At 39.3% G+C, this 27,907-nt stretch overlaps 2 protein-coding genes across 4 annotated transcripts in view; one reads left to right on the forward strand and one right to left on the reverse strand.

Moving 5' to 3' along the window:
- The window catches only part of LOC126187903 (L-serine dehydratase/L-threonine deaminase-like), a 96,641-nt gene extending 96,147 nt beyond the window's left edge, over positions 1 to 494 (forward strand). For both annotated transcript variants that reach the window (XM_049929257.1, XM_049929258.1), the window contains exon 8: positions 128 to 494. In XM_049929257.1, the coding sequence (XP_049785214.1) occupies positions 128 to 309 (182 nt within the window). In that variant the 3' untranslated portion in view covers positions 310 to 494. The remainder of the gene's footprint in view (positions 1 to 127) is intronic.
- Positions 495 to 3,227: 2,733 nt separating this feature from the next.
- Positions 3,228 to 27,907, reverse strand: part of LOC126187538 (alpha-1,3-mannosyl-glycoprotein 4-beta-N-acetylglucosaminyltransferase A) — an 875,060-nt gene continuing 850,380 nt past the window's right edge. For both annotated transcript variants that reach the window (XM_049928685.1, XM_049928684.1), the window contains 4 exons: positions 19,742 to 19,935; positions 9,716 to 9,855; positions 8,214 to 8,329; positions 3,228 to 3,953 (listed from right to left, as the gene is read on the reverse strand). In XM_049928685.1, the coding sequence (XP_049784642.1) occupies positions 3,930 to 3,953; positions 8,214 to 8,329; positions 9,716 to 9,855; positions 19,742 to 19,935 (474 nt within the window). In that variant the 3' untranslated portion in view covers positions 3,228 to 3,929. The remainder of the gene's footprint in view (positions 3,954 to 8,213; positions 8,330 to 9,715; positions 9,856 to 19,741; positions 19,936 to 27,907) is intronic.

The raw sequence follows: 27,907 nt of genomic DNA on the forward strand, positions 1-27,907 counted from the left end.
TTCACATGTTAGTTAATGGAATAATAATTTTTTTTTTGTTAATAGAAATATGACTGGTTCCAACATTAGTGTGTCCAGTTACTGAGAAGTCTTGAGTGCTGATTATTGGATTTATTGTTTGTGCCAGAACTGGAGAATGTGGTCGTGGAACCTGCATGTGGAGCCACACTGGCAGCCCTCTACTCCGGTATTCTGTCGAGGCTGGACTCTGAGCACCGCCTTCCACCAGGTCCTGCTGTTCTCATTGTATGTGGTGGTACTGGAGTTACTCTGGATCAGCTGCAGACTTGGGCTACACAACTGCAGTAACTAGTGTAGTCCACATGTACAAATTAGATCACATGATGGTACTTTTCCTTTTTCTACAGACATAATACAGTAGTTAATGCTGAAAAATTCAGGGACTCCAAGAACTATTTACAACAAAAATATTTAATGTGAAAATATAATGAGATATCTGTTCAAATATGATTGCACTGAATACAACAACTTATGTTTTACAAACTAGAGCTTTAATTTTGGACCACACCACGAGAATAACCCATTTCCTTCATGCCTTTCCATAATCATAGGAAACTGTAAAATCCAGAAGCAAAGCTAAACTGTATTATTTAAGCTACAGAGTTCTAGATGAAATAATGAGAATGGAATGGTGACACTTCAGAGTTAAATAGTAATAGGTATTCTGAACAATCTTTAAGACATTTGCATAATATTTTCTCTGTGCTTGATGAAAATTTGTAAGATCTGGGCTACGCTTACTTATAATCTTGCATGGTTGTTGCAAGGCATAAATAAATCAGCAGCAGCACCTGAAATTCTGCTATAGGCCAATGCTGTCAAATCACGTATATTGAAATGCTACTACACGAATACGTAGATTGGTTGTGAGGGAGCTTTTTCTTTTTCTATGGACAGATCATAATTTTTTGCAACGTGTTTACTGCTGCATGGCGTAGTGATGGATGTTTCACCGCCAGGCCACAGTGTCGTGCACAGCTGTGGCTGCCGCTGGCCTCCAAGCTGTCAACGTATTAATGACAGATATCCTTCACGTTATAACAACAATGTGTGTGTAAAGCATTTGTTGGTGATAAATATTGCCGTACAACACTAATACAATGGATGTTTCATCCATAGCAATGTCTCTTATTACTGGGCTGAGATGCAGTGCCAACACAATGTGACCACCTTGGACTACGTAGAGAGAGAGAGAGAGAGAGAGAGAGAGAGTTTTGTGTGTGTGTGTGTGTGGGGGGGGGGGGGGGGGGGTAGGTAGCACTCCAGCTATCAACTTTATGGACTTCTTGAAAGATGAGTTGTTGGCAGAACTGGAATCTTTCAACACCCTCAGAGGAATTATTGTTCTGAATCATCACTGTCTGCCATTCCAGCACATTTCATCCATTTTAGTAATCAACCGTGTAATTACTCAGCACTGTGGATTTGCTGAATGTATCTTGTTTTCACCTTAGGTGCTGAAAATTATATCTGACGGGCATTCTTGTTGCAGACAGTGTTATCTCCGACACAGATGTTCACTCCACAGTATCGTGTTAAATCGTTTAAATTCTGCCAGCAACTCACATTGAAGATAGGTGTATCAACTGAAATATCTGAAGAACAAAATAACACTGCTGGATGCACGCCTGAAAGAAAGATAGATACATAAGAAAGACTGAAAATTTATTCTATCAATGCCTAAACTATGAATTCTTACCTTTACCCCTTTCATTATTCACTTCCAATATAAATAAACTGAAGTATAGCTACAGCAGCTCATAAGAAGTATAAAAATATCCATGGCCAGTATGTTAATTTCATTTGAATCTGCGTTCATTTTTTTTTTTTTTTCAGATAAAGTAAGCAGTTACTGTTGAGGGGTCTTATGTTTGACTTTCTTGAATAACAGAAGAAAAATCTGTTGAAATTTTTAATTGGCATACTAAATTTGTGCTCATTTAGAATGTGTTGAGGTGAAGTACATTTCCAATTCTTCAGGTTTTTTTTTTTTTTTTTGCCTTTGCTAGGGGTGTGCAATATCTATAACAATCCTGAAAGTATGAAGTGCTGTGGCCATGTTGATCCATAGAAGTGCAAAAGCACTGAAGGTTTTAAATCAAAGTACCCTTTGGTCTAGATATCTTGTGTTAAAATTTTTGTCAGTACGGGCAGGATAAAAACTAGGATATTTGCCATAATCAGTGTTATGAACTTCAGATTTTTGTGAGCTTGGCTGGTTGTTTTACTGTTATCTTGCACAGATTTACTAGAGCACAAATTTATTTGAATGCCTATCTCTCAGAGGATCTGTAACCTGATTTAAAATTGTGCCGAGGAAAAAAATGCATATAAATATTTTACATAAGTGTGTGTGCGCGCGCCCTTTTACTGGAGGTGGATTTTTAACTTGATAACAAAATTTAAGTTGGTCAGTTATGCACATGCAATTTTACTGTGTGCACATTTAAAAGTTTTACGCTTTTTCCCCAAAATTCATGGTTACAAAATAACAATGAAACATCGTTCACTATGCTAAGAACAACACACGCACACCCATGCCGAGGGAGGACTCGAACCTCCAGTGTGAGGAACCGTGCAGTCTGTGACATGGCACCTCAGACTGCATGGCCACTCAGTGCAGCTCTCATCCCCTATTTGTGGTTTTAAGTGCATGTTATTTTTACATATGCAAGCTATTCATGTAGCACTAAGTGCTACTAATGTCAAATATTCTCATGTAGTATGTGTGCACATGACATGCTGCTGATAGTACTTACAGTAATAAAATAAATGTAGCCATTTGAAGAGGACTATAATGACCCAAAACCAGGGAGAGCAATGACTTTTTGTTTTAAGTATATGTGGCTGGTTTCAGTCTCCCTCAACAATCTTTAATTCAATGACAGCCACAATGTTCAACAAGATCCAGCATGGCTTATCTAAGGAGTAAATGTATTGGAAACAGAATCACCATGTATGAGATAAAACCTGACTGATCTGAGGTTTATAATGTGTGTTAGAGTAAAATGAGCCAGTCATGGTGTACATATTAGGAAGCTAAAATGTGTTAACAACAGATTGCATAACCTGCTTTCCTTTGGTGTGTGTGTGTGTGTGTGTGTGTGTGTGTGTGTGTGTGTGTGTGTGTGTGTGTGTGTGAAATGATTTAAACATACCATTTCAATATCAATAATTTTTTTTAATATGCAACATGCCTTAGATTAAGTCAGTGAGTTGCTGAATTGTATATTAACCACTTTTATTACACCAAGCCAGTGAAAGATATACAAGTAAGAAAGCAGACAAATTTACTTATACTCTCAGCATAGCTGAAATGACAGAAGCTTTAATTGAGCAACGGTTTTTCTTACTCATTTTCCATTTATCCATGAGGACTAAACACATGCCGTTCTTATTTATGGACTCAAGTATTGCAACAAAATTTTGCAGTGTGTACATAACTGGTCAGAAGTCAGTAATATACAAACCATTAAGACATTGAAAAGAATGACAAAACGTGAAGTGTTCCACAAACTTTTTAAAACATAATAGGCCACTGTAATTATTTTTCCTAAGGGTGTAACATCCAGCAGGAGAAAATACAAAAAGGTATAAAAAGCCAGTCACATTGTTCACTTAGATGAATTCTATTGTCAGAACCAGTGAAGCCATTTAGAGTCCCACCACTCACTAGCTCATCTCAATACAGAGAAGGTTGAACTGCTCACAGCCACACAACAAATACAAAAATGAGTTAACATGTCTGCGTGTGCTGTATCTGTCAAAGACAGACTGTCTCAGGAGAAGAAAGTCATGAAGATCACTAGCTGAGCAAGGGCCGGCTACAGAGCTGTTGTGCTGCTGGTGCCGGGCTTCTCCAGACCCTGAGATGACCAACAGAAGCTGCGGTCCTTCTGACGCTTGTGTCAGCTGCCTGCCACCACGTGGATCTGCAACGAATGACATCAGTAATTAAAATAAAAGCAAATGGAGTGTATCATTAAGCAAACTGTTTAATGTTCATTATGCTCTTATCTGGAACTAATTTGAAACAGTAAATTATCTTCTTGTTAGGTGGTTTGTTTTCATGTGTGCAGGAAGAGTTGAAAATTCCAGTGACAATATTTTACTGACTTAGTAGCCTTCAGAGGATGACGTAGGCAACGATCTTAAATGTGCTCTATTTATCTAATATAAAAGTTACAGCTTGAACTACAGTACTGATCTTTTTCCATCCAATTTATTGATTTTACCTTGAAAACAGACAACACACTGCTGCAACCAATGTTCTTTGCACTTCTTTCCCATTACTCTGAGAATATGGCTCAGGTAAAACACATTGATAAAGAATGAGGTGCACACACTGTTTTCAAAATCCTGCATCATTAGCATTATGAAATAGATCTTTCACCTCTGTTGTAATGAGTAGAATATATTCTGTGCCATTTTTCTTAAGAAAAATCTAAATTTTCCTCTTAGCTTCTCCATGTAACTTTTTCTACAGGCATTGTTGATTTATACTGCAATTGCACATGTACTATTCTTCAAAAATCAATAAAATTTTTTGACTGAACTTCACAGATTTTAAATTTTAGTCATCCTAATACTCTGTACATGAACACACACGTAAGACCTGTGCTTGCAATACCCAAGTTTGTCAAAATCATACTTCGTCCAGTCACTTTGTGACCACTGCCTATGTTCGATGGCAATGTGCGATAACCACTCTCAGGTGGCAAGCAGTGGAGGATGCACAAGGCATGACAAGGGACGCGGAAAACAGTGCCGTCGTCATAATGCGGAAATGGATCAATTTATTTGATGTCCGAAAGGGCATGGTATTGGTTTCTGGGCCACAGTTGCAAGCATTTCCAAAACAGCTAAGTTTGTAAAGTCTTGCATTTTGTAATCATCTTGCATGCCACTGAGGTTAAAGTATAGGGTCCATGGCAAATTGGACTATCCAAAAATGGCACCAAGGTAGCATTGTTGCACCATGTGCCGTATATGACAGGGGTGAACAACAGCTGTGCAGATGTGTGGAGGCAAGTAGGTGTGCAACTGTTGAGCAACTGACCACCCAGATGACCCAAGGTTCTACTAACAATGTGTCGTCAATGATCGTTCAGCAAATGTTGCTATGTATGAACCTCCACAGCAGGAGCTTGGTTCATGCACCCCTCCGTCTATGGTGACTGCTGTTCATTGACAGCAAAAGCTGGAATCTACATGTCAGTACCGGTTGGGCATCAATTGAGTGATGATACATGGCCTTTTCAGATGAATTATGTTTTATGCTCCATCGAACAGATTGTTGTTGGCGTGTGTGGCATGAACTGTCGGAAATTAAACTAGGAGGTAGCGTTATGGTCTTGGCAGTGTTTTTGTGGAATTCCCTGGGTGGCCTCATCATTCTGGAAGGAAAATTGAATTAACAGAAGCAAGCATCTATTCTTGGGGGACCATGTACAACTCTACTTGCAATTTATCTATGAAACCACCTCAATCATGCTGTTTGTACCATGGGTCCTCAAACAAGAAACCTAGTGCAGCTAATCATGGCACTTCAGTCAGCATGGTTCCACATGCGTGCCGATATCTTCCAGAACATCATTGATTCTCCTACTGCATGTCTTGCACTGGTCTGTTTTGCCTAAGGTGGTTATTCAGGCTTTTGACAGGTGGTTACAATGTGAATGGATAGTGTATAACTTGGCTGTACACCCAACAATTCACTACCAGACACACTAAGAAAACACTCATAAATGACACTTGTATTCTGACATGTCCACATATTGCCTTCACACACTATTGCAGATACAAGGGAATAAAAGCGCATGCACAAAAATTAGTAGAAAGAATGCATGCGCATTCATGTCCACATGTTGCCTTATTACGCAAGCAGCCAGCTATGTATCCCCTTCCTTGCTCGAGAGTTTGTACTGTGCTTATTGTGGTGAAAAGGCAACGGAAAAATTAAAAACAAAAGTGACAGTGGGTAAAGTATCTAACTAACAGATGTACGAGAAATACAAAATGACTGACGTTTTGTTTGCAAATTTCAGAAGTTCACAGGGAGATTTTAGATTTTCTGTTTGGGAATCTGCAGCAATAAGGCTGGCAATAACATTTCATTATCAAGTAACCAGCAACATATATACCACTTTAAAATATCTATTTTGCATTCAAAACAAAGCATTTCAGTGATTATTCCTGAAACAGAGAAATATTTAACAGAGATTCTTAGTTGTTATATAAAGGTTAATCAGCTTTCTGTTATATTTTATAAAAAAAGTTGTTTACAGAACTTTCTTTCATTGCATATAGATTAACGTCCTTTAACTATATGAATTCAGTATTGTCACAGACCCAGCACCAATCAGAACAAAGGTTGCATCTACAAACACTTCATATTGCTATCTACAGCTATTCCTGCAAAGTGAAACTGTACAGAGTGACCTACTTAGTGGCACCACCACATTAACAGTACTCCAAAATCATCCCAGTTCTTTCTGAAAAACCTCTGAAAAGGAAGTTGCAAACTGGAGAGACACTAGTATTTTGACGTGTGTCAGCATTCTGAAGATTGGGAATTCTCTTTGACTCTAAATCATTCACCCATTTTTTTTACAACCCGTGGAAGTATGTGCTGAGAAACACACTTTTTGCATTATACTGTGCCAAAAGAGATGTAATGTCAAAACACACATCATCTGTTTATCACTGACAACAGCATTGTAGACCCCCACAATGCACACAGCTTCCAACATACCTCTGTGACAATGGTATGAGCAGATTAAATATTGACATTTAATCGTCTGGGCAGACCTTTCAAAGAAATGGGTATGCTCATAAGACTTAGCATCAGAACATCCCAATATCTCTCCACAAACTGTCAAGTGGAAGTGACCAGAGGACATACATTAAAAGCTGACTTGTTTCCATTTTTAAGTGGATCTACCCCCTTACACATTTAAATTCGCTTAAATGAAATTAATGGTATCAGTGAGGATGAAATCAAATAAAATACAGGGAAATGAAGTGATAACTGTCAGATCCAGGTTTGAGTCCCACTGTGGAATGTATTGTCATTTGTCACAATGTATTCAAAAATTTATCACACTTGTTCAGTTTTGGAACACTGGATGGAGGAAATAGTATAGTATTGTGGAAGTCTATTTCTTTTTATTCTCTCTTTTTCTTAATTGTGTACTTTATGCGTAGTGAGGGTTTTTTTTTTCTGACTAGCAGTTGGCTGTAACTTTTACATTTGTACTCCATAAACCACAGTGTGGTGGAAAGTGGCAGGCACACAAGAGGTAGTCAAAAAGCTTTAATTGTACCTAAAGTATCAAGTGGTGACCATGAATCTTGGTGATAACATTAGTCCTCTTCTGCTCACCCTTCAATGCAACATATTTTTTCCCAATGATGGATGATTTGGCAGGGACCCTTATTGCAGAAGTTTGTATTTTATCTGTTGAGGCAAATGTTCTGCATCAAAAATCACGAAGTCATTCTGGAAATGTCTCTTTCTTTATCTGGGGAAAGAGGAAGTAGTCACTGGGTGAAAAGTCACAGGAATACAGGAGGGGGTGGAGGACAAAATTTGGTAACTCAAAGCACCAGCATTTATGACTGTTCTGTGCAGATTACTGTGTTCTGTATAGGATGAACTAGGGGATGGTCATGGAGGAAAAACATCCCATTTGACAGTTTCCCCACAACACTTCATCTTGCCCTGCTTTGAAATACAAGTTCAACAAGATAGATCACAACATTCCAGTTGCACAGTAAGTGGGCAGGTAGATACCACATTTATAGAATTTTCTTTAAGTTTTGTTCCATAGCTTTTATGAATGACTATGCATAATCACCACAAAGCAGCAGAACAATGTAGTTTTTAGCAGCTTTGGGTGGTTATACATGAAAATGTAATGTCAAATTTAATTCAACATAGGACCCATTAGACATTCTGACCAGTTTAGTATTAATTTGTCACAAAGCTGCATACAGAGATAGAAAAGCTTTATTTTTCTTAGAAGTAGATTAGCAATTTGTGATCCACAATAGTTCAACCAGAGAGTGGAATCAGTACTGAGAAATCATTCTTTAAAAAGGAGCTACCACTTCTAAAGCCATCTAGAAATCGTATCCTTTGCCCTTCATTTTCCTCCATGGTTGGAGACGCTCTACTACTTTGAACTTACCTCACTGAGGATGGCCCAGTTCTCACTGTCACTGTGTACGCTGAGGCGCAGGGTGCGGATTGGACCCAGCTGCGTGTTGACAGCACCCTCCGCCACACCCATACTATCGAACTGGCCTGCAAAGGGTGTCAATTTCTCATTCGTGGAATTCAGTAATTGTATAACAGAAAATTAGCAAGCAACAAGTAATTTTCAAACAATTCAGATTCTTGAACAAAATTATAAGAAAAATAACCAGCTTTTAACAGCCTACCCAGACAGATCTTGGACATTATTTCTAATGTAAAGCCACTGTCCGCCTCCAAGCACTCACTGGTATTATAGTCTGAATCTCCAGCCAAGAAAGAACAGAGGAATGGCAATGATAAGCTTTCTCCTATGAGGCACCTGTACTACATACAGTTTTTTAACAAGATGCCAAAACATCCTTCATATATAAGCATTAGACAAGTTGCTGCTAACGTCACGAGGATAAGTAGAAAGTCGTGTAAGGACAGTGAAACGAAGAGCAGCCAACAAAGCGTTTTGGATGTCTGTGCCTCATCACAGTATGGGTGGCTGGAACGTGTCGATTGCTCTGTAAAGCAGGACAGGCAGCAAGCTGTGGCAGATCTGATGACAGCATACAATGCTGTCAGATGCACAAGTATTTTGAAGCACATCATTCAGTGTACAATTTGGAACTTGGGGAATCAGAGCAGATGACACCTTACATGGTCCCATGTTTCTGCAACACAGTGGGCACAGGGTCATCGAGATTGGACTTCAAGTCAATGGAAACTTGTATCATGGATGGATGAATCCAGTTTCTTGTTACACTATGTCAGTGGGTTTAACTATATGCTCCGTCATCCAAGTGAATGGCTGCTCAAAACGTGCATCGCACCGTGCAGACCACTTTCCATGCATGGTACTGAACTCATATTTATGTCTTGTCAAACAAGTTGTACAGTTCTGAAACCAATTGAACACATTTGGGATGCTGTTAGGTGTGAGCTCTGCACCTACAAACCACTAGCACATAATTTGTAGGCATTGTGGGAGCTGTGCATAGACATCTGGTGCCACATACCTCCAGAAACCCATCAAAAACCTGTCAAATCCATGCCATGCAGGACCACTGTTCTCTTGCATGCCACAGGTGGACGATCACGCTGTTAAAGCAGGGGTCATGATTTTTTTTAGCTCATGCGTGTAAGATGAACCATATGTAGCATTACTTGCAAAATAATATTCTAATTTACTTGTAAGTGCGTTACTATCCATGCCGTTACGTGCCTTTGATAAGTCTGACAATAAAAGGCATATTGAACACAAAGGAAAACTTAAACTAATATTGTCCTTAATGAAGTTTAATTCAAATCAGTGCCATTTTGTTCTTATTATGCGTTATTTTGAATGCACTCATCATAAGCATTTGGAGTTTTAAGTCAATGCCTCACATTCCATTAGATTTTTCTGCAAAAGCAATAATTAGTAATTAATTAAAATCATCAGCATACCAACAATAATATATCCATCAGATGTGGAATTGTAATCACTTTTGCTGAGGGTATTTTGACTAGATTCTGGTAGAACTTCTACAGACGTGTTGTAAAAACGGTCTGAGGGATGTTCTGCATTCCCACTTCTGAATAGGTATCTGAAACACACGTAAGGTGCACTTTAGAGAAACTTAATCATGGACTCTCATATATATTTAGTACATTCTATATGTTTATAGATATAAATTCATTCATACATATGTATTTCAACAAACAATCATTACATCAAATTCCCTGGAGAGATAAGAAGAAAAGAAATAAACACTAACTAGCACAATTTAACCATTTTTCTGTGCCTGTGGAGCTGATCACAATATTCAGAATACATACTCATTTTGCAAGCCATTTGTGTACTTTTACTTGTGATTCTCTGAAAAGTGGCCAGCAGTAATCAGCTTATATCACCTTCACCACAATCTTTCTTCCATCTCTGAAATTTCTTGTCATGTATTTGTCGCATAACTGCAAGTAGATCAGTGTATGTGAAGCCTAATGTATCGTCCTTAAAACTTCAATATTTTAAAGAACATTTCTCATGGCCTAAGGAGAACCAAGCAGGTTGAGAAATGCAAACCCTATGGATGATATTTTATAACATCACGAATGAAGTCCCAATGAACAATATACATGACACTGAAGCTTGTTCTTTCTTCAAATGTGGCAACCAAAGTATAGAACGTTTGTCTCATAAATAATTATGCATTTTCATAATTTCAAAGTAACCTATCTACAAATAGAGCAATAGCTGCTGGCAGGGTTTATGCATCTGCAAGGGAAGTGTCAACAAACATCAAAATACACTGCAGCACTGCTGCAAAACAGTTGCAGCACATTTGATATTGTGTACCAGAAAGACTGTTGTTATTGGGTGTGTTCTCTGTTCCAAGTTGCATAGCCTTGTATATATTATGAATATCTTGTATAATATTACTGATATAGCTGTAAGAAAAACTGTATATAATGCATATTTTGTTTCAGTCATTAGGTATAGTATAATTTTCTGGGGGGGGTCTGAAAAAACAAATTAACTTAGAGCTTTTAGACTACAAAAAAGAATCATCTGAGCAATTGTGGGAGCAAAACCAAAGCAACATTGTAAACCTTTATTTGTAAAACTAGATCTAATGAGCATTCAAAGCGTATAAATCTATGAAACTCTCACTTTCACGAAAAGAAACTTACAACTTTTTGAGGGCAACTTGTTCTTGCATCAATATCATACTAGATATAGAACGAGCTACATGTTACCTACCCACCGTTTAAAATCATATGAAAAAAACCCGTACTATATGGGCATGAAATTTGTAAATAAAATATGGAAAGATATGGATGACCCAAATTTGAAAGGTACCAAAAAGAGACCTGGAAAAATATCTGAAAGGTAAATGTTAATATAGTGTAGAAGATTTCGTGAATGGCAACAGTGCATTATAATTGTAATTACCGTATTTACTTGAATCTAAGCCGCACTTTTTTTCTGGTTTTTGTAATCCAAAAAACAGCCTGCGGCTTAGAATTGAGTGCAAAGTAAGCGGAAGTTCTGAAAAATGTTGGTAGGTGCCGCCACAACTAACTTCTGCCATCGAATATATGTAGTGCTACACAGGGTGGAAGACAAGCTTTTTCTCCGCCCCGAGTTTTGACCACTGCATTTTCATACATTATCCAATGAAGCAAATACAAATTAAGTATTGTTCATCTTCGAATTTAGCAGCATTTCAATGTACTACGAAAATCCGACTGGCAAGACTGTTGGGGATGTTTGTCAATATGGCCAACTATGTTCTGAATTTTTTCTTACCTGTGAGAAGAGATGGTTGCTAATAGGAACTTTTATGAATTATGAATCACATGCAATATTCTCTTCACCATAAGAATAATGCGAATATAAATATTTTGCCATGTATTCTTTCGTGTTTGCTGCTGTCTCATTTAAAACCTGTCTGCCTAATAAACTACGAAACTAGAGTGAGACAACAGCAAACACGGAAGAATATACATATCATGTCATGTTTATATTCATATTATTCTTGTACCTAATAGTGATACAGTCAGAAATGAAGCACGGCAATTGACTAGATTTTTAAATCTAAGATGACTCAAATTTCTGTGCAGAATAATGAACTAAAGAGGCATCTGCAAAGATTTTCAAACGGAGAAAAATTTTCGCTAAACTCTCGTTCAGAACATCTTCTATCATATGCATTCTATTATTTGGTTCTTGTTGATCATTATCAAAGAAAGCAGCAGTGTAAGTAACAACAAATAGCAGTCTCTTGCCATTGTTTCGCTAATGAGACAATTCCTCTCTCTCTCTCTCTCTCTCTTTCTTTCTTTCTTTTAATTATAAGCACGGCGGTAGTGTGCACAAAAGCAAGCCATGCCACGAGCGGCGACAGGCCATAAACACAGAATGCAACAAACAATGCACGATACAGTATAGTAATACATTTTTAGCTTAGAGTGACGTAAACACCTATAACAAAGAGAACGGCACCTATCATATCAAAGAAAAATAAGCAATCAATTCAAACCAGACAAAGCACGTGAAAAAGGAAGGATACCAGTATAAATACGGACGGAGTGCCTGACGCATAGCAATGGCTACCTGGTATAGCTTAACTGCTAAGCTTACGACTTGAACCAAACTACTGTAGCTGTATCGTCATTCATTCGAGCTAAATTGTGTCTCGTATTACAATGGACCAACATTGTTTCGATTTGGAGGTGCGGCCTAAAACTTCTCTCCCCCCTTGAATTTCGAGTCTCAAATTTCAGGTGTGGCTTAGATTAGGGAAAAATTTTTTTCTTTGATTTCGAGTCATTTTTCAGATGCGGCTTAGATTCGAGTAAATACAGTAAAATACCTCTTAGAAGATGTTACACCATATATATTATTAGTTTATTGTCTATTTTTAGTATTATTATATATATAGTGTAAAACTGACAAGTCACCTATGTCACAATGTTTGATTGTATAAGGCCTGTATTGTGATAATAAAAATTGAATTGAATTGTTCATTATTGTAATCCTCTTACAACATGTAATGTCTGAAGTTCTTGCTTCCTGGCTATGTATTAATTTTTATTTGGCTACTGCTAGCCTAGACAAAAATAATTTGGACAACAATTTCACACATTATATAAAATACAGTGTAACACTGTATTGAAGCTTTATTTTTTTAAAAAAATAGCTATTCATATTTTATATTTGCAGGACCACTACACGACAGAACTTTATCTGTGTTGTTAAATAAACTTTTTGTAAACGATTGTGGTTGAAAACATATCCAGATGAAGATACTGAAGGTTTTTTTAATTTCAGTATTTTTTTCCAAGTTCCCAAAATTTCTTTAATTTTTATCTGGTGAGAAATTCTGATGTGCTTCAACCAGATCCAAAAAATGTTGTGACAACATTCCATTCAGCATCAAATGTAGTTGCTGGAGAACCACGACAAGGAAGTAGCTCGTTACTCATATGGAATAGATGAGGACATGTCTGGAGAATATACACCGAAGACAATCTTCAGCAAAACAGTGATAAAGAGCTTACGCTGTAGGCACTATAGGAGAGAATTTTATTCCCTTTTGCAATCTATATTCTAGACGAGGGAGTGCTCCAACAGAATCTAAAAGTAGCACTTTGCAACACGGGCTCTATAATTTGGAACTGTTCTCAACCCTTCTGGTATATCCAAAAGAATTTAACAAATAAAGATGTTTGCAACAAGACCCACCATGGATTAATAACTAAATTCATAAGATTCTGAGGAAGGAGAGGCTGTTGCACTCTAGGTTCAAAAGGGGACGCACAAACAATGACGAACAAAGGTTAGTACAGATTCGTGCTGCTGTGAAAAGATCTCTCTGCCCAGTTACCACCATCACACCTTAGCAAAAGATCTGGCAGAGAATCTGAGAAAATTCTGGTTGTATGTAAAATTGCTAAGCGGGTCTAAGGCTTCCATTCAGTCCCTTGTTGACCAGTCTGGTGTGACAGTTGAAGATAGTAATACAAAAGCCGAAGTTTTAAATTTCACAATCAAGAAATCATACACGCAGGAGAACTGTACAAACCTACTTTCATTTGAGCATCGGACAGTTTCCCTTATGGACAGAATAGAAATAAGCATACCTGGCATAGAGAAGCAACTTAAAGATTTGAAAATAAATGAATCACCAAATCCGGATGGACCCCCAGTTCGATTTTACAAAGAGTACTCGACAGCATTGGCCCCTTACCTAGCTTGCATTTATCATGAATCTCTCTCCCAGCACAAAGTCCAAAGTAATTGGAAAAAAGCACTAGTGACTCCATTATATAAGCAACGTAACAGAATAGACCTGCAAAATTACAAACCAATATCCTCACCTTCAGTTTGCTGCAGAATCCTTGAACACATTCTCTGTTCAAATATAATAAACTTTCTTGAGGCTAAGAAGATTATGTCCAGGAATCAGCAAGGTTTTAGAAAGCATCGCTCATGTGAAACTCAGCTTGCCTTTTGTCTCACATGGTATACTGAGAACTATGGATGAAGGCAGACAGACAGATTCCATACCTCTACATTTCTAGAAAGCATTTGAGATGGTGCTCCATTGCAGGCTGTTAAAGGTACGAGCATATGGAATAAGTTCACAGATATGTGAGTAGCTCAAAGACTTCGTAAGTTATAGAATGCAGTATGTTGACCTTGATGACGAGTGTTGATCAGAGACAAGGTTATCGTCATGAGTGCGCCAGGGGAGTGTGATAGGACCACTGTTCTCTATATACAAAAAAAGATTTGACAGACAGGATGGGCAGCAACCTGCAGTGTACCATAAAGGTGTCAAAGTTGAGTGACTGTAGGAAGATACAAGATGACTTTAAAAAATTTTTAGTTGGCATGATGAATGGCAACTAGCCCTAAATGTGGGAAAATGTAAGTTAATGTGGATGTGTAGGAAGAACAAACCTGTATTATTTGGATACTGTATTACTAGTGTCCTGCTTGACACAGCCACGTCGTTTAAATATGTGGGCATAATGTTGCAAAGCGATATTATGTGGAATGAGCATGTGAAAACTGTGGTATGGAAGGCAAATGGTCAACTTCAGTTTATTGGAGAATTTTAGGAAAGAGTGGTTCACCCGTGAAGGAGACCACATATAGGACACTGATGTGCTCTATTCTTGAGTACTGCTGGAGTGTTTGGGATCCAAACCAGCTCAGATTGAAGGAAGACATCGAAGCAATTCAGGAGGAGGGCTGCTAGATTTGTTACTGCTTGGTTCGAACAAAAACTTAAGTGTTACGGAGATGCTTCGGGAACTGAAATGGGAATCCCTAGAGGGAAGGCAGCATTCTTTCTGGGAAACACTGTTGAGAAAATTTAGAGAACTGGCATTTGAAGCTGACTGCTGAACGATTCTGCTGCTGCCGCCAACATACATCGCGCGTAAGGACCACAATGCTAAGGTACAAGAAATTAGGGTTCATACGGAGGCGTACACAGTCGCTTTTCCCTTACTCTATTTGTGAGTGGAACAGGAGGGGAAACGACACGTAGTGGTACAGGATACGCTGCACCATGCACCTTATGGTGGCTTTGAAGACTATCTATCCAGATGTAGAACAAGACTATAGGAGGAGGAGACATGGGGAGTTCTGAAGAAAACCAAGATTGTCAACTAACCTGCTACTTTACATTATTCTCCATATGTTTATGTCCTGCTTATAGTATTCTACGTACGATCTTCCAGATCTGCACAGAACAATGACATTATTATTATTTTCTGATAATTTTATTTTTGTGATTTAGGACCAAAACCTATTGTGGCACATGTATCACCATGACAACATTGTGAGGTATTAAAACTGGTGATAAATGGATTTCCGCTTCCCTTTTGAGAGTGGTTTTGTGTTGCTGTTACACGTAAAATACTAATGAAGAGTGTTTACTGTTTTTATTTTATGTTTGCTTTTACTTTATTTAAAAAATAATTGCTATTGATATTAAAGCTTACTTACCACGATGTGAAAACAATACTCGAAACTTTATCACGCAATAAATGTATGAGCTGACAAGTCATAATAATGTATATTTCAGAAGCAAAGCAATATGTTCTGACAACAGTAGTGATCCCACAACAAACAGAAACTGATTTTTGGAGCAGTTTTCATACACCTGGTGCGGTGTGCTACCACAAGATGTCGGGCATAGGCAGAGGTGGTAAGACGTATCCCCAAAAGCTCTGGAACACCCCTAAGATTGTGGTAAGTATGCTTCCCAAGTACTACAAATAAAAGATTGTGTGTTTAGTATACTTCCTAAGCCCCTTCCAGAAACTACTTTGGTGGTAACTATTGTTCCCAACAACCACTGAAACACCATTGTTTGGTGGGATACTTCCCACAGTCCTGAAGACTGTATTTCACAACAAACAGAAACTACAGCTGGTATAGCAGACTGTCACTAGATGCCAGGAGCGTACAGAAGTACACTACTGGCAATTAAAATTGCTACACCAAGAAGAAATGCAGATGATAAACGGGTATTCATTGGACAAATATATTATACTAGAACTGACATGTGATTATATTTTCACGCAATTTGGGTGCACAGATCCTGAGAAATCAGTACCCAGAACAACCACCTCTGGCCTTAATAACGGCCTTGATACGCCTGTGTATTGAGTCAAACAGAGCTTGGATCGCCTGTATAGGTACTGCAGCTTCAACACGATACCACAGTTCATCAAAAGTAGTGACTGGTGTATTGTGAAGAGCCAGTTGCTCGGCCACCATTGACCAGACGTTTTCAGTTGGTGAGAGATCTGGAGAATGTGCTGGCCAGGGCAGCAGTAGAACATTTTCTGTATCCAGAAAGGCCCGTACAGGACGTGCAACATGCGGTCGTGCATTATCCTGCTGAAATGTAGGGTTTCGCAGGAATCGAATGAAGGGTAGAGCCACGGGTCGTAACACATCTGAAATGTAACGTCTACTGTTCAAAGTGTCGTCAATGCGAACAAGGGGTGACCGAGATGTGTAACCAATGAGACCCTATACCATCACACCGGGTGATACGCCAGTATGGCGATGACAAATACACACTTCCAATGTGCGTTCACCATGAAATCGACAAATGTCATCGAACTGTTCGTGCCGATGGTTGTTGTCTTGCGAACATCCCCATCTGTTGACTCAGGGATCCACACGTGGCTGCAGAATCCATTTCAGCCATGCAGATAAGGTGCCTGTCATCTCGACTGCTAGTGATACGAGGCCGTTGGGATCCAGCACAGTGTTCCTTATTACCCTCCTGAACCCACCGATTCCATATTCTGTTAACAGTCATTGGATCTTGACCAACGCGAGCAGCAACGTCACGATACGATAAACCGCAATCGCGATAGGCTACAATCCAACCTTTATCAAAATCGGAAACGTGATAGTAGGCATTTCTCCTCCTTACACAAGGCATCACAAAACGTTTCACCAGGCAACGCTGGTCAACTGCTGTTTGTGTATGAGAGATTGGTTGGAAACTTTCCTCATGTCAGCATGTTGTAGGTGTCGCCACTGGCACCAACCTTGTGTGAATGCTCTGAAAAGCTAATCATTTGCATATAACAGCATCTTCTTCCTGTCGGTTAAATTTCGTGTCTGTAGAATGTCATCTTCATGGTGTAGCAATTTTAATGACCAGTAGTGTAGTAACTCACATTCCCTTAACCGCTGTAAAGAAATACATTTAGTGGCAAGTACATTCCCCATGGCCTGCAAAAGGATTAACAGGTTTTAAGTTTGTAGAACAACTAAGAGGACCCCATTAAAAATTTGACACACATTTAACACCGGCAAATACATTGTTGGCATTTTCTATAATTTTACCAAGATCTTGGGCTGTCCAGATCTACATCTTTACTTCAGACAGACGTCCCCAAGATGACTGTCAGTTGCAACTGCATGTTATGTATTGCTGTGGGAATGAGCTATCCAGCAATACAAGCCTATAGTACATCACTAAATGAAACTACGCAAAGTGGTGAATGGAATTTCATTTTTGTATATCAGGAAGAACAGCAGACATCAAACTGAATCAGTGGAACTTTTTGTAAGAGTCCCCATTTGAAGATCTTAAATCTTTCCACGTTGATACATTTGTTTTATTTTGGAACATTTGTTGTAAGTTTATTGACTATCTTTACTGCAGATTATGCATTATGCTACTGCTCATTTAGTTGAGTCCAGCATTTCAGAGTAATCTTTGCCTGCTGACAATGCGTCCCAATATTGTGATGATTGTTGTTTCGTGCACTTGCATTGTGTAGCACAGTAGTTGCAGTATGGAGTTTGCTACAGTCTGTCATTGGTCATCTGCACTCACTGATGTGATGTCATGCTATTTATCCACACTGTGTTCCAAATGGTGTGAAGCTTCAGTGTGAAAACAATTTATGTTGTATTGTGGCATACGACATGCTGCCAGAACTTGGCAGAACTAGCTATAGTTAAGCTGCACGAAATGAGTGATGATTTTGGGAATACAACATACTGTTTGAGATTTGCTAATAATTGTTTTCAATCCAATCCATCGTTGTCCTCTTCCTGAAAATCAGGATGGGTGTAGTTAAAGTGAGTGATGATTTTGGGAATAAACTGGGGAATTTTGGGAATAAACTGTACAGTTTCTGATACACTAATAATTGTCCTCAATCAAACCAGTCATTGTCTACTTGCTAAGAAGTACCAACAAAAGAAACTACATAGCTAGATGAAAGAGACAACATCATTGAACACAAGGCACCACTAACACATCTTATAACCAAACTGCATTTGCTGAATTAAGTATCATAAATTTATCAATTCTGTTCATGAAGTATGATATGCTACTTTTTTAGCTGCATAACTAATTCTATAAAATCTCTCATCTTACAAGACATTGTAATTTGCATTGTCATATGCTTTGGAGAGGGCAAAAAGATACTGTTGCAGTATTGCTAACTGAACTTTTAAAATTTCAAGAATGAACAAATCAATAGCATTCTAGCTGAACAAACATTAAAAAATACAAACTGTTATTTAAGAAGTATACTGTTATTGCCAAAGCAGAACTATTCTATAGCACATTATAATCACAAAAATTTCAGAACATGCCAACAATGATGCCATTAAAACCCACCCAGATAGCCTAGCATGTCAAAGAGCAGCTTCCTGGGTTTGGGAAGGCAAGCCTTCTTGTATTGAATCTGCTTTGCAGCTTAATGACAAGGGGTGATGAACCAGACAGCATGGATGCGGATTTTTTGTGGTTTCCCCCACATGCAACTAAATAAATACCACGCTGGTACCCATCTCCCATCTCATATACATGCTACACCAACATTTAAAAAAATGTTCTGACACTAACATTGTATTTACTCTAGATGCACACAGATGGGGTACACAAATTCCATTTCTGGGGGAACTGGTAGCATCAGGAAGGGAATCTGGTCTCCAGCTGCCACACACATTGTTAAAATCCATACAATATGCCAATCCCAAGGAGATATGGGAAGGAGGAGGATGAAGCTGTTAACATTACTGCAGTCACTTTTTTGTAAAGGCATTAAGAACTGCCTATTTTAGTATACCTAAAATAAAATGCCATTAGTTACCAATTCATTACATAATTCAGAAAGGACAATAGTTGGTACATGAGGTCAATAAATATGAACATCATACATTCAGTATGAGCTTTTAATTTTGAGAGAATTTCCAATGTTCTCCATTTTAGAAGGGAAACAGTTCCATCTTGTCAAATTTTACTGTTGTTGCTTTCTCAACAGGTAACCTCGATTTCTTTGAGGTGGCAGCAGAGTGAGAGGGGTGGAGGGGACACATTGTATTCCAACTAAACTAAAGATATATGCTATGTACATAGATCATGAATTATACATCAGAGTGTTTGCCAAAAGAAAAATATATATGCACAAGACCAAAACAAGACTGACCGTTTGATTAGAATTGGTTGCCTGAAGGTGAATGTGAGCTGGTCTCCAGGCTGAGGCAGGAGCCCCCAGAAGAAAGTTTCACCCGCATATGCCCGAGCCAAGCTGTACTGCTTGTAATGCTTGATACCAGACTTCACTGATGCTTCTGGATTCTTGTGTGGGAAAAACAGTGCCACCCGGCCAAACTGCTTATCCTGTAAATAAATTTCCTTCAGTGGTGCATGTATTCAAAATATCATTATCTGAAAATTTCCATTTTTCTTTCTTATAACAGATGTTCGTAATTTTTACAGACTTGTCATATCCTGTGTGTACATCTGGACATGTATTGCTCTGGTTGAGGATGTCGGGTAGACAATGATTGATCTGTTCACGAACAAAGGGCCACTAGTCTGATGCAGCAGCAGTTTGTTCCTGTACCCTCATTCATCTCCATCTACATCTACACACACTCTCTAAGCCACTGTGACATGTGTGGCAGGTGGAGGGTGTTTCCCACCGAACCATGCAGCAGTATTCCTTCCTATTCAATTTGCAGGTGGCCAAACTTCCCTGGATGCCAACAATTCCATACGCTCATTTCATTTTTTTTTTTTTTTTTTTTGCATATAAGGCAAATGCAGGACAGTTCCAAATCTCCAACCCAGAAAAAAATGAACTTTGAAAACCTATAGAAAAAAAATCTTCATTCTCCGTTAAATGGTGTAGAGAAATTTCCCTCCCATCATTGGGCAAGTGAATAAATTATGTGGTGAGATTAACAGCATTGTAACACAATATAAAATGCCGATAACTGGCAGATTCCAAAATATTATTCATCTTTTCATAGCCCTTTTTAAAGAGAGCTCACTGCCAAACTGCAGACCAGTATATGAGACAAAGCCATCTTCTGATGGTGCTCTAACTGTACAAGTGCACTCCATTTACTGTAATATTTTTACTCTCTTGATGTGCATGAAACATTTATAGCATTTCTGATGAGAACGTAAGTATTACTTGGCTAGCCGAACTGGTTACCTGTCCATAAGGGAAGTAACTAAGTCATGTAAATACATACAATCACATTCCAGTTCAATGTTAGTTGCATTATCTCACAGTAGAAGTGTAAAAAAACCACCACAAAAAGTAATTGAGGAAATTACCTTTGTAGCACCTACAACAGCTTGTTAACGACCTTAATCTTATTGAGAATGAGAATGAGGAAGGTGTGATAGTGCTGACAGGTGCCATGGAATGTGCAAGTAATTGCTGAGAAATAAGTCAATAGTGAGAAGATAACAGGAGGAAGGTCACAATGCTGGTTGGGGCGGGTTTCAAGCATCATCCCTAAAGGAGATTAAGTAAAATTACATTAGACAGTTTCTGGGATATTGTTAACAATATGAAGAAATACTCTCTTTGTAAAAGCTTCACACATTTTGTCACACAGAACTGGACTTCAGAGGTGGCAAGAAACTGACCGATAGAATGTTATTTTAAGAGGTGCTCAAGTGACAGTTATGTGCAGAAGAGCCACTGCATTAGAATTTTGTATGAAAAAATAACGCAGCAGAATTAAAGTGGCTAGTGGTTTATTTAGACACACTGTGGATTCATACACTCTTCCCTGAATAAGTGTTGCTAAGCAATAGTGTGAAAAGAGTATTGTCAAACAACAATGCCAGACAACATTTCATTGCCATAAATGCAGAATTTCATTTCATGTTCACTTCCAATATATGATAGGAAAACTTTGGAATATCAACCTGAAATGGACATAAAAAATAGAAGTACCTAGGGAACTTTGGGAATTAAGCAGCACCAACCTGCTCTTATTCCACTGACAAAATTTTGGAAGAAAACTGTTCCCTCATTACTTAGGTTATATTATCTAGACCTAAATCCTGTAGGCATGGATCTGCACTACATAAATAGAATATGTATAGCATACAATGAATAAATGAAATTCTTAATTATTTCAAATCTTGTTAAAATTACGTAACAACAAGAACAGTCAAAAAAGTTAGGGAACGACATAACATGATGACAAAGATGCAAAGCAATCTATAAAAAGGGTGGAAAATCAGATGCACATAATTACCGGCCAATTTCACTGACACCAATTTTGTAAAATCATGGAACATATTTTGTGTTCAGACATAATGATCCTTCTAGACTCTCAGAAGCTCATCTGCAGAAACCAGCACAGTTTTAGGAAACAGCGGTCATGTGAGACAAAGCTGGCCCTCTTTGTGCACAATATACAACAGGCTCTACATACCAGCTACCAGGATGATGCCATAGTCCTCAACTTTTGAAAGGTGTTCGACTTAGTTCCACACTGTCGCTTGCTCCAAAAACTGCATGCTTTTTTCTATACGATGACATATGTGGTTGGATAAAAAGTTTCTAACAGACAGAGAGCAGTATGTCATCCTGAATGGAGAGACTTCAACAGAAACAAGCGTAACATCAGGTGTGCCCCAGGCCAGCTTAATAGGTCCGCTGCTTTTTACGATTTATATAAACGATCTGGTTGATGGTATTGACAGAGGCATTAAACTGTTTGCCGATGATGCTGTAGTCTACAGGAAAGTAGTATCACATGAAAGTTGTGAACAAATCAATGAGGATTTGCAGAAAATAAATGGGTGGTGTAATGACTGGCAGTTATGTCTCAATATTAGTAAGTGTAACCTTCTGCATATAGCAAAGCAAAAATCCCCATTAATGTACGAGTAAAATATAAATGCCCAGTCTTTGGAAGCGGTACCATCTGTCAGGTATCTGAGTGTGGCTATTTGAAATGATCTCAAATGGAATGATCAAATTACACAAGGAACGGGTAAGACAAACTCTAGATTGCATTTTATTGGTAGAATCCTGAAGCGATGCAGTCCTTCAACAAAGAAAATTGCTTACAATACTTTATTTCGTCCAGTCTTTGAGTATTGTTCGTCTATATGCGACCCTTACCAGTTGGGACTGATTCAAGAGATTGAGAATGTCCAAAAAAAGAGTGACAAGATTTGTGACTGGTACATTTAGCCATCGTGAGAGCTTTACAGATCTCACAGAAAGTTTGAAGTGGGATACACTTGCAAATAGATGACGCGCTAAATGAAAGAAGCTGCTCACTGAATTCCAAAATCCGATCTTCACCAAGGATGCAGAGCATACATTATTACCACCAACTTTCAAATCACGCAATGATCACCATTCAAAGATAAGGGAAATTAGAGCTCATACTGAGGCATTCAGACAGTCGTTTTTCCCTTGCGTGATCCACTAGTGGAACAGAGGGGGGAGGGGGGAGAGTATGACTTTGGCGTGAATAGTGCCCTCTGCCACACATAGTTTGGTGGCTAGTGGAGTATATATGTAGATGTAGATAAAAAAACAACATCCACCAAAGAAAACACCTCAGACACTGACATCACAGTACCCAAGAGTATGAAAAAAATTTCACTGCCACACAATCCCACTACTTCTAAAAAGCGGCACCCCTGGAATGTCTTGATAGTTTAATTTAACCCAATGGCCAGCTCTTCGGTGCATCTGGTGTCTCGTGAGCTGTAGTGGTGGTGGTGGTGGTGGTGGTGGTGGTGGTGGTGACAAATCTATCAGTTGTGGTGGTGTCTTGGGTGATGTGCTAGGTGTTCTTTCAGTTCATTCTGCATTCACTGTGTCAGAGGTCATTGAAGCACTCAAACAGTACCTTCGTTGAAACACCATTGCACAACATGTCCACTGCCTGTGTGTCTACCCAGCACCTGAAAAGGGTTGGTATACAATGGTTGTAAGGACAACTTGTCCAAGTCTGTTCGTAACATTACGTGAGAGCAGTTGTGCAAATTTCTGCATACAATAACCTCACGGGCGTCATGGCAAGAAGGTGGTGGGCAATGCATATTTGTGCAGTGACATTTTAGCTGCTGCACCTACTAAGTAAGGTGCTTCGAGTTTGCACTAAATAGTCTCCTCAAATCTGCAGTAATTTGACATAAATCATCTCAGCCACCAGATGCACCAATGTCGCATTTGTGAGCTGTTCACAGGTCTAACAACACTAATGGTAATGCTTCCATCCATCTCTCTTGACACATCAATGCTGTTTTCAGAGTTCCATGCCACCATTCCATCATACCATTATTGGTGGGATGGCAGCTAGTCATGTGGTGTCCTTGGGAACCACACATTTGGACAGCTCTAGGAACAGTGTGGACTCAAATAGATATTGCTTGTCAGTTGTAACATGAAGGGGCATCAGAAATGTAGGCCCCACATGTGCAGAAATGTCTTTGCTCTAGTTCGACAATTGGAGCTGCCTCTGCCCACCTTATTCACTTATCTACATCTGCACATAAATACTGGTGATCCTCTCACTGTGGAAGAGGTGCAACCAGGTCCATATAAATCTTTGTGAATCTAGCAGAGGTATCTTGAAAATTTCCAATACCAGCACGTAAATGTCGACCCACTTTATTTTGCTGACAAGGAATGCAGGAACGTACCCAAAGGTGCACGTCTCTTTTCCTAGTGAGCCACACAATGTAGGCTGTCAGCAACCCTATTGTAGCATTGGCTCTTGGGTCACACCACAGCTTTGGCTTAAGAGTTAGGCACACAGGGTGTTTGAATTTCATATCTGTAGACACACCATTTAACAGTTTCTGTAGTTCTGAACCCACAATCTGTTCCACTGTGAGCTTATGAAAGTCTATAATCTGTGAAATCTCACAAATATGCAAAAGATAGTCCGGCACTAAATTCCCTACAGCTCTTACATGGCCCATGTCTGTCAAACTGGCTTACAAACTCATTATAATGGAACTGTCTCAGTGAGAACTTTATCACTAGTGTTTTTAAAGGCAGATGTGATGGGTTTGTAGCCTGTAAATGCAGTCACTGAGGTAGCTTGTATTTGTGAGCAGAAATATTTAATTGCTTCATTGATTGCCAACACTTCCCTGTCATACACTACTGGCCTTTAAAATTGCTACACCACGAAGATGACGTGCTACAGACGCGAAATTTAGCCGACAGTAAGAAGACGCTGTGATATGCAAATGATTAGCTTTTCAGAGCATTCACACAAGGTAGGCGCTGGTGGCGACACTTACAACATGCTGACACGAGGAAAGTTTCCAACTGATTTCTCATACACAAACAGTAGTTGACTGGCATTGCCTGGTGAAACGTTGTTGTGATGCCTCATGTAAGGAGGGGAAATGCATACCATCATGTTTCTGACTTTGATAAAGATCAGATTGTAGCCTATCATGATTGTGTATCGTATCGGGACATTGCTGCTCGCGTTGGTCGAGATCCAATGACTGTTAGCACAATATGGAGGATAATACAGAACGCTGTGCTGGATCCCAACGGCCTCGTATCACTAGCAGTCGAGATGACAGGCATCTTATCCGCACGGCTGTAACTGATCATGAGCCACGTCTCGATCCCTGAGTCAACAGATGGGGACGTTTGCAAGACAACAACCATCTGCACAAACAGTTCGACAACGTTTGCAGCAGCATGGACTATCAGCTCTGAGATCATGGCTGCGATTACCCTTCACGCTGCATCACAGACAGGAGCGAATGTGATGGTGTACTCAACGACAAACCTGGGTGCACGAATGGCAAAACGTCAAAGAATCCAGGTTCTGTTTACAGCATCATTATGGTTGCAACCGTGTTTGGCGACATCGAGGTGAACACACATTGGAAGCATGTATTCATCATCGTCATACTGGCGTATCACCCGGCATGATGGTATGGGATGCCATTGGTTACACGTCTCTGTCACCTCTTGTTCGCATTGACGGCAATTTGAACAGTGGACGTTACATTTCATTTCAGACGTGTTATAACTCGTGGCTCTAACCTTCATTCAATCCCTGCGAAACCCTACATTTCAGCAGGATAATGCACGACCGCATGTTGCAGGTCCTGTACAGGCCTTTCTGAATACAGAAAATGTTCGACTACTGCCCTGGCCAGCACATTCTCCAGATCTCTCACCAATTGAAAATGTCTGGTCAATGGTGGCCGAGCAACTGGCTCGTCACAACATGCCAGTCACTCCTCTTGATGAACTGTGGTATCGTGCTGAAGCTGCATGGGCAGATGTACCTGTACATGACATCCAAGCTCTGTGACTCAATGCCCAGGCGTATCAAGGCCGTTATTATGGCCAGAGGTGGTTGTTCTGGGTACTGATTTCTCAGATCTATGCACCCAAATTGTGTGAAAATGTAATCACATGTCAGTTCTAGTATAATATATTTGTCCAATGAATACCCGTTTATCATCTGCATTTCCTTTGGTGTAGCAATTTTAATGGCCAGTAGTGTACATTCTCTCCATTTCTGTTGTAATAGGTACAACTTCTTGGAGAAAAATTGCAGTGGCTGCCGTTGTCCTACTACGAGCTGGTGAAGTGCTGCCCCAATTGTTAACCGACATGTGTCTACAACAACAGTTAACTTTATGTAATAAACTGAGTGTGTGAGCAACATTTCCTGGCTGAGGCTTGCTTGTATATCACTAAATGCTTTGTCCACTTCTGGTGTCCACCTAATCGGTTGCCAACCCTTGGTGTTGCAAAAACTTATTACTGTCGTATATTGTCTCAGCTCTAGGTAGATTGCCAGCTTCAGCAGGGACTGTTTCACCGTGATGACCCCTAGCAGAGGCAATATACCTTCTGATGCACAGTATGTCCAAGAAAAGTGACTTTGTTCTTGTGCACGACGTATGTATTTTGTTTAACAACACTCCATGGTCAAAGAGTTGCCTGCAAACTTTACACAGATGCTGTTCATGTGAGAGTATCCAGCAACAACACCGAAATGTCATTAGGACAAACAAAACAAGATGCCAATCCCTTTATCTCTTCCTCACTAAAGTGCTGCCAAGTCTGTGCTACATTCTTAAGGCCAAAAGGCATAAACAAAAACTGAAACAACCCAAATGGCATGATCACTACTGTCTTTGGAACATCTCTTGAAGCTACTGGTACCCGATTGCAAATCTAATAAAACCCATCACCAAGGTTTCAGTCAAGGAGTCGACATTACCATCTCTGACTGAAATAGCAGATGACAGTCGACAGACACAGCCTTGAAAAGTAACGATATCACAGGAGAAGTTAGTTTCACAAATACTGCCAGCGAACTGTTGTGAACAGCCAACATGATATATACATAGGGACCCAGAAACCAAGTTACACATGGTGTCCCATGCCAAGATCATTGTGCAACAAAAGTAACACATTGTCAGAAGAGTGCAAATATTGTGGAATTCATGCAGACATTTCAGCTGTGGTATTGGTAGCAGTTGCATCACAGTGTGCAGTTGAAATGTTGCAGCAACTGCAATCATACTTAGTTGCTGAAGTAGGTGGACCAGTACAATTCTTGTGGCCAAAGCATCTACACTGCACACAGATTTACCGTGAAATACTGGTAGTATATGGACCAGCTGCAATGTTGTGTCGAACCATGTGAAATGGTGCCAACAATTTCACTACGGCCACACAGACATGGACGATGCTTATCAGGAGGGAAGGAAGATCTTACACCATGGGATTTCCATCTTGTAGGCAAGGTTAAAGAACATGGGGAGGAGGGGGGAGGGAGGGAGCGGGGGGGAATGGATCTCTATCATCAAGGAATTGAATGATTGGTAGAACATTTCAACTTAGAGATAAATGATGACTTGTGTTGAAAAATAGTGCCAAGTATCTGCAACACTTGGAAGCATATTCAATGGAAGTTACTCGACATGGCATAATAATGTGTCACTTAATTTTCGAAGCCACCTCATACTTTACGACCCATTTCTGCTCTTGTTATTAATAGGTACATCGTTCAATGGCATCTAAAACATGTAGTATGTGACAGCACTTTTCTAATAAGAGTACTGGAGTGTAGACATTTATAACCTCCCCTCCATTCTTCTTAGGCGTGAACACAAGGATGCTGCCACCCTTGCCAGGTAACCAATTTGCTTTGTGAATAATATATATGTGGCTACAAACAGATCTGACGGTACCATAACTGTTAGTGAAGAGGCAAGAATTAGTAACCAGTAACCACAGTGTCATATACAAGAAAGGTTCTTACAGTCAATAAATCCAACAAGAAGACTAGGAGATTTTTACACTTGGCAGAGCAGATAA

The sequence above is a fragment of the Schistocerca cancellata genome, chromosome 5 (genome assembly GCF_023864275.1).
Source record: "Schistocerca cancellata isolate TAMUIC-IGC-003103 chromosome 5, iqSchCanc2.1, whole genome shotgun sequence".
Classification (NCBI taxonomy): domain Eukaryota; kingdom Metazoa; phylum Arthropoda; class Insecta; order Orthoptera; family Acrididae; genus Schistocerca; species Schistocerca cancellata.